General features: G+C 38.3%; 1 protein-coding gene across 1 annotated transcript; it reads left to right on the top strand.

Annotated features, from left to right (window-relative positions):
- The first annotated feature begins 4,507 nt into the window (after positions 1 to 4,507).
- LOC106473446 (acidic phospholipase A2 PA4-like) lies at positions 4,508 to 7,890 on the top strand. The gene is made up of 2 exons (XM_013934127.2): positions 4,508 to 5,114; positions 7,085 to 7,890. The coding sequence occupies exons 1-2, from the start codon at positions 4,738 to 4,740 to the stop codon at positions 7,275 to 7,277; spliced, it is 570 nt and encodes a 189-aa protein (XP_013789581.1). The 5' UTR covers positions 4,508 to 4,737; the 3' UTR covers positions 7,278 to 7,890.
- The last annotated feature ends 437 nt before the right edge of the window (positions 7,891 to 8,327 follow it).

Here is an 8,327-nt window from a genome sequence, read left to right as displayed (position 1 = left end):
TATTAGTTTGTTTGTTTGTTTGGAATTTCGCGCAAAGCTACACGAGGGCTATCTGCGCTAGCCGTCCCTAATTTAGCTGTTTAAGACTAGAGGAAAGGCAGCTAGTCATCACCACCCTCCGCCAACTCTTGAGCTACTCTTTTACCAACGAATAGTGGGATTGACCGTCACTGTATAACGCCCCCACGGCTGAAAGGGCGAGCATGTTTGGTGGGACGAGGATTCGAACCCGCAGATTGCGAGTCGAGCGCCCTAACCACCTGGCCATGCCAGGCCTTCTACTGTTATTAAGTCCACCGGTGTCTCAGTGATAAGTCTGAGGGCTTAGAACGTTAAAATCAATTTCGAAAATCGTGGTGGACAGAGCACAAAGAGCTCGTTGTGTAGCTTTGAGCTGAGCAACAAAAACAACTGTTATTACACAATGTCAGTGGCTCCCCCTGAGTTCATTTCAGTGCAAAACAAGTGTCACGAGGCCTGACACATGGCCTAACATAAACATTTTAGTTATATATAAAAGTAAAATAAACACGGTGTTGCCAGTTTGAAGAAAAACATAGTAGATAAGTAGATTTGTTTGTTTGTTTTGAATTTCGCGCAAAGCTACTCGAGAGTTATCTGTACTAGCCGTCCCTAATTTAGCAGTGATAGACTAGAGAGAAGGCAGCTAGTCAACGCCACCCACCGCCAATTCTTGGGCTAATCTTTACCAACAAATAGCGGGATGGATCGTTACATTACAACGCCCCCACGGCTGAAAGGGCGAGCATGTTTAGTGATGGGATTCGAACCCTATACTACGAGTCGAATGCCCTGACCACCAGCCCATGTTAAGCGCGCATTTTTTGAACTGCGTTACAACTTAGGGGGTGATTAGCTCTGTATCGTTATGAGCTATCGGCTGTGTTCACCGTCGGAAATCAAACCCCTGATTTTAGCGTTGTAAGTACGTAGACTTACCGCTGTCCCACTGGGGTGCTTGTCGATACGATAACCATGACTTTGAAATGGAAGGCAAAAGAATGAAATAGAAGGCAAAAGAACGAAATAGAAGGCAAAAGAATAAAATAGAAGGCAAAAGAATAAAATAGAAGGCAAAAGAATGAAATAGAAGGCAAAAGAACGAAATAGAAGGCAAAAGAATGAAATAGAAGGCAAAAGAATAAAATAGAAGGCAAAAGAATGAAATAGAAGGCAAAAGAATAAAATAGAAGGCAAAAGAATGAAACAGAAGGCAAAAGAATAAAATAAAACGCAAAAGAATGAAATAGAAGGCATGAGAATGAAATAGAAGGCAAAAGAATCAAATAGAAGGCAAAAGAATAAAATAGAAGGCAAAAGAATGAAATAGAAGGCAAAAGAATAAAATAGAAGGCAAAAGAATGAAATAGAAGGCAAAAGAATGAAATAGAAGGCAAAAAAAGACTGAATTTGACAAGAACAAATCTATTCTAATGGATGAGCTGCCGGACATAAGAAACACGTGGAATAAATATCAAGAAAGGACAAAACAGACAGACTTTCGGCACATTATGGAACTACAGTATAAAACTTTAATGACAGTTTTAACTGTCTGTGACTGTTTTGATAGGGTCAATGAATAATTATCAACCTAAAAAAATACCAAACTAACACCACATGTGGTAAACTATGGTCGTTAAGTAAGTCGTATATGGTAGGCCTACCGCAGCATTTGACTCCATTTGACATTTGACAACAATCCCGAGCGTGTGAAAATTGGATAATTCTCACCACACGCACCACTCTAGCGGAACTCCTGTGTATTACGAGATTTAATGGGACGTCGGATTCTAGAAAAGAGGTTGAGAGTGTGGGGGGAAGTGCTGAAGAGAGGCGGGCCACGCGCTTCTTGATCTGACTGGCCCACCCACATTTTTTTTTTCGCGCTGTTCTCTATAGTTTAAGATTGTAATTGTAGTTTTATTTACAAGAAGAGAATTTTTTTAAAAAAAATGTGGTTTTCAAGCTATTCGATTTAGTAACAAAGAAAAAAAAGCTTTTTGTGGTCAGTTTTGGAAAACAAACATATTTTGAACAATAATATCAAAGAAGAAGAAGAAGATTTTGAAAACATTACATCCGATTTCTTTCTGCTACTTATCTGTTCCCAAAGCCATTTTACTTGAAGATATACCATACATGGCGAGTTCTGGAAGTCTTCACTGTGGTAAAAGTTTAAGTGCTACAAGCTACTAGCTTTACAGTGTAGAGAAAATGATAACAGCTCTGAGAGCTATGATTTAACCTATCAGCGGTAAACTTGTGAAGTTATGAGGAGTTTCAACAGGCGTGAGAAAATATGGATAAGCCTTATTTTATTTGAAATAAACCCAACTAGTTAATTTATGGAGTATTTTAATTCATTTTAGTTTATGTTTTGTTTCCACTACTGGGTAGTAGTCGAACCTCGACACTGACTTGAAAAATACGAACTTTCGTCACAAACATTAACAAAACATAATATGAAATGGGTTTTAAGTAAGCCCCCAATTTGCACAGTGTTAAATTTTCGGACTTATAACACTAGAATCCAGGTTTCGATACCCATGTTGGACACAGCATAGATAGCCCATTGTGTAGCTTTGTGCTTTTAACTAAGAGCAAACAATTGTTAAAGACTAACATATTTATACCAATAGTTGCTTCTTAAAGGCTTTCGTTAATATTCATTTCTAAATAATCGTGTTACCGTTATTTTTCTCAAAATGCGTACTAGCAGCTGTACCTTAAAGACTCATGTTTACCAACAGCTGTCCCTTAAATACTCATGTTTACCCACAGCTGTACCTTAAAGACTCATGGTTACCAACAGCTGTGCCTTAAAGACTCATGTTTACCAACAGCTGTGCCTTAAAGACTCATGTTTATACCAGCAGCTGTACCTTAAAGACTCATGTTTACCAACAGCTGTCCCTTAAAGACTCATGTTTACCAACAGCTGTCCCTTAAATACTCGTGTTTACCAACAGCTGTACCTTAAAGACTCATGTTTATACCAGCAGCTGTACCTTAAAGACTCATGGTTACCAACAGCTGTACCTTAAGGATTCATGGTTACCAACAGCTGTGCCTTAAAGACTCATGTTTACCAGCAGCTGTACCTTAAAGACTTGTGTTTACCAACAGCTGTACCTTAAAGACTCATGGTTACCAACAGCTGTGCCTGTAAGACTCATTTTTACCAGCAGCTGTACCTTAAAGACTCATGTTTACCAGCAGCTGTACCTTAAAGACTTGTGTTTACCAACAGCTGTACCTTAAAGACTCATGGTTACCAGCAGCTGTACCTTCAAAGACTCATGTTTACCAACAGCTATACCTTAAAGATTCATGGTTACCAACAGCTGTACCTTAAAGACTCATGGTTACCAACAGCTGTATTTTAAAAACTCATAGTTACCAACAGCTGTACCTTAAAGACTCATGTTTATACCAGCAGCTGTACCTTAAAGACTCATGTTTAGCAACAGCTGTGCCTTAAAGACTCATGTTTATACCAGCAGCTGTACCTTAAAGACTCATGTTTACCAGCAGCTGTACCTTAAAAACTCATGTTTATACCAGCAGCTGTTTCTTAGGGACTGGTGCCTGTCGTTGTTCCTTACAAATTCGGAAAAGCAACTGGTACTTAAAGTCTAAGTAAACCTTTTTATATAACAGCAGTTTATTTCAGCTAATATCAAAAATGGTTCCATTCAATACAATCTCGGGTACTCCATATCTGCATTCTTATACTGAATTCCGTTTTACAAGAAATCTTAACGTAAATTCTCTCTTTCAGGCGCTAAAAGGAGCTCCATGCTTACGATATCCGACACCCATAATTGTTTCGATGGCACTCAGTCCCGGTGCTCTTGCCATAATTTAAGTGTGTCTCGTGCCATAAACCAGTCTTACTGGCAAGGTCCGTGCTATAATAACTGCACAGAATGAACTGTTTTATAAAAACCCAAGGCCGTGAAAGGAGTCCGAAATTTTAAAAGCACTATTATATGTGTAGATGGTTAGGTTTTTTTTTTAGGGGTGTGGTTTTCTGAGAATTTCTTGACACTGTTAATTTTTAACCTCCGAGGATATACTAACTGTCTTTAACCTAACACCAGTGACTGTATTTTTTTTTCTTCTTCTCGAAACGACCACGCGTTAGCTTCTTCTGGGGGAAATAAATTGCTTCTGGTTCTTGTCATGAATTTACTCACCAGGGGGCTTTAGCTGCGCTACGAATGAAAGTGGTATTTTATTGCACGAGCACCAGAAAAGTGATAATATAATCCTGTTGATGCGGATTAATTACAGACACGTTCTCGAAGCAACTCTAACGAACCAGAAGTGTACTTATTGGCCAAATTATTTGTGACAATTGTTGATTTTTTTTCCCCTTCGGAGTATAAAGAAATGATTTTTACCGTAGTTTTTGTGTTTTTTATCACACTGGTCAGTGGTCATGCACAGCGACGCCAACAGCTCGAACACGCTGCGGGTTTTTTAATTACTACCGATCTTCCAGGTGGTGAGGTAAGACGGAGATTGAGATACAATCGGTTTGTTATTGACGAAGTGACCCACCAGCTTCCCAACCTGACCACTGGTCGGCTAAAACTACAGCAGATAACAAACAATCAAACTTCCGTTCGCATAATCTACGGTTCAGACGGGAAAGTTTCAAAATGTGAACTCTTATCGAACGTAAAACGTGAATTTTTAAGTGATTCCGTAATGGGGTACCAGAAGAACAAGTGTGAACTTTGTGTCGTGCGAAGCGTCCCTATCCACAAGTGGGATGAACTGCCCCCTGACCTAATGCCGCTACTGGACACGCGAGAGTTAAAGCAGCGATGTCACCGCAAGAGGATGGAGAGAAAGATCTCTTACTTGACCCGAGTGAAGCGTGGTTTGTATGTTCTCCCAGGGACTAACTGGTGTGGCAGTGGGAACAATGGGCGAGATTACCGGCAGCTCGGAGCCCACGCTGCCGCCGACCAATGTTGCAGGGATCATGACCATTGTCCATACATGATTGAGGGATTATCTACCAAGTTCGGCCTGTTCAATTTCCGCTTTTATACTATCAGTTACTGCAAATGTGACGAAAGGTTAGTTAAGCCTTTTTTTTTTTTAGATAAATCAAAACAAAATCCAACAATAGTTAACAAAGCTCATATTATGACCAGATGAGAAATGAATTACGAACACTTCGTAGTCAACACCACCCACCGCCAACTCTTGGGATACTCTTTACCAAGGAATAGTGGGACTGACCGTCACAATATAACGCCCTCGTGGCTGAAAGGGCGGGTATGTTCGGAAATGGGATGCGAACCCGTTATCATTAGATTACGAGGCGAGTACCATAATCACCGCCGGGTCATCATTACGAGCAGGGGTCAGTTATTATCAACCGGAATAGGTTTATATTACATATTACTTTCGGTGGAAAGAATGGACTGAAAGAAGCGTTTGAGGTCACTAAGCTAATTGTTTGTTTGTTTTGAATTTTGCGCAAAGCTACACGAGGGCTATCTGCGCTAGCCGTCCCTAATTTAGCAGTGTAAGACTAGAGGAAAGGCAGCTAATCATCACCACCCACCGCCAACTCTTGGGCTACTCTTTTACAAACGAATAGTGGGATTGACCGTCACATTATAATGCCCCCACGCAGATTGCGAGTCGAGCGCCCCCTAACCACCTGGAGATTCCGAGCCTCACTGAGCTAATAAGAAAAAAGCTGCGGAAAACACAGTGTGCACCGTATAATGTAAAGTTTAGTTTCACACACAAAACTAAATTCACAAATTAAACGAACCATCACGTTTGAAGAAAGATATTTTTTATGAATACCTTAACACTCAGTTCTTTGTCTTGTGTGCCTCTTTAGAAAACGATACAAACTTTGGAGTATGTCTGTTTTTAAACTTACTGAGGATACTGTTTGTGGATAGATATCTTAATGTAGTTTTCCTGATGAAGCGCTTTTCTTGGCAAAGTAATTCCCCTGAGAAAATAGCTTTCTTGGCAAAGTAATTCCCCTGATAAGTAGCTTTCCTGATAAAAGTGGTTTTCTTGGTTTAGTAGTTTCCCCTAATAAAATAGTCCTCCTTATAAAGCGGAACTATGCTAAAACTATTATTCGTACAAGATAATTTTTAGATAAGTTTGGCTACGTGTCATTTCTGCTGTGTAGGGGTGTAATGTAGTTAAGAATATCAGTAAAATTGTGTCATTTATTGTAAACGAATTAATTTAGTAAAAAACAAAACAATTTCTACTTGATGTACTTGGTTGTGAGCTCTGCAATGAAACTGTTTGTCTTATTATTACACGTACAACGAAACTGGACAGTTTGTCTTATTATTATTACATGCACAACGAAACTGGACAGTTTGTCTTATTATTACAAGTACAGTGAAACTGGACAGTTTGTCTTATTATTACACGTACAATGAAACTGAACAGTTTGTCTTATTATTACACGTACAATGAAACTGGACAGTTTGTCTTATTATTACACGTACAACGAAACTGAACAGTTTGTCTTATTATTACATGTACAATGAAACTGGAAAGTTTGTCTTATTATTACAAGTACAATGAAACTGGACAGTTTGTCTTATTATTACACGTACAACGAAACTGAACAGTTTGTCTTATTATTACATGTACAATGAAACTGGACAGTTTGTCTTATTATTACATGTACAATGAAACTGGACAGTTTGTCTTATTATTACACGTACAATGTAACTGGACAGTTTATTCTAAATGTAAATATCCCTCGGGAGTTCGGCACTAAACTTCAGGATTTAATACGCTAAAATTAAGTTTCGATTCCTGCATCAGACACAATACAAGTAGTCCATTGTGTAGTTTTGCACAAAAAATAACTAAATTCACATGAAAATAAAAAATGTGTGCCCGATTATCAAAATATAATTTGAAGAATCTATATAGAAAATATCAATAATAAAATTTAATTTCACAAATCTTCAACTTTAATATCGTATTTTAGTTCAACAATTATTCTCATCTTAAAACAACTCTTTTTTTTTTCTTCTTCTACTTCCAGGTTTCGATCCTGTCTGAAATTAGTTGGTACAACAGCGGCTAACTTCGTGGGCCGACTCTTTTTCAACATTATTCAAACTAAGTGTTTTCTGTTTCGTATAGAGAGAGTCTGTGTGACGAGGTCGTGGTGGGGGGGATGTCTGAAGTATGAGGAACAGAGAAGAGGTTACATACGAGAGGGGCTGCGTTATTGACCAACCACTTCGTCTAGAGTCTAGAGAAAGGAGATTTACTTGTATGTACGTGAGGTACACAAAGTCTAGAGTTGCATTACGACATGTTGTTCACTGTATGGAAGTATTCCCGTGGTTCTTACATTAATATTCTCAAACTTGAACTAACGATTCAAAGTATAGATGTCGCTGAAAAAATTCTTATGACAAACAACAGAAAACACAAACATTCAAACGGAGATCTGAAATCAAACTAGAACAGAAGGAGAAAACTTTACTAACTTTCTGATCCTCAGATATTAAGTCCAATAATAATTTAAATGAATTCCATCTCACCATTTCCTTCTCAAGTTTTATATGCAATACATTTCCGTTTTTCTTTTAAATATAATAGAAAATGACCGAGTACAAGCTATATAAAATGACAAAAAGTCCCAGCGACCTTTCTACCATTCATTATTCCCACCAATCAAAATGTCCGCAGTTTAAATAGTTTCGTTAGTTAAAGATAATTTAAGTGAATCGTGGTTGTTTTCTAGTGCTACTTTACGGTATTCAACTCCTCTTGAGTTGTTTGTGAGATACAACCTGTTTTATTTGATATTCCTCAATGCCTACCACACGCATGTTTATAGTAAACTACATTAAGTTCTTACCAAACTTACACGATGTCCTGATTTATAGCTACCTTTAAAATATTTCTGTTGAAAATGCTGTATTTACTTACGTTTAGATTTGTTGTTATTGTGAAAACGGTCGTTTCGTGTATTGTAGGTTAAATACGTGATGTTCGGGTCGTTTCGTGTATTGTAGGTTAAATACGTGATGTTCGGGTCGTTTCGTGTATTGTAGTTTAAATACGTGATGCCCGAGTCGTTTCATGTATTGTAGGTTAAATACATGATGTCCGGATCGTTTCGTGTATTGTAGGTTAAATACATGATGTTCGGGTCGTTTCGTGTATTGTAGATTAAATACATGATGTCCGGGTCGTTTCATGTATTGGAGGTTAAATACGTGATGTCCGGGTAGTTTGATATATTGTAGTTTAAATATGTGATATCCGGGTCG

The sequence above is a fragment of the Limulus polyphemus genome, unplaced genomic scaffold (assembly GCF_000517525.1).
Source record: "Limulus polyphemus unplaced genomic scaffold, Limulus_polyphemus-2.1.2 Scaffold6181, whole genome shotgun sequence".
In the NCBI taxonomy this organism is placed as follows: domain Eukaryota; kingdom Metazoa; phylum Arthropoda; class Merostomata; order Xiphosura; family Limulidae; genus Limulus; species Limulus polyphemus.
This window is presented reverse-complemented; position numbering and strand designations above follow the sequence as displayed.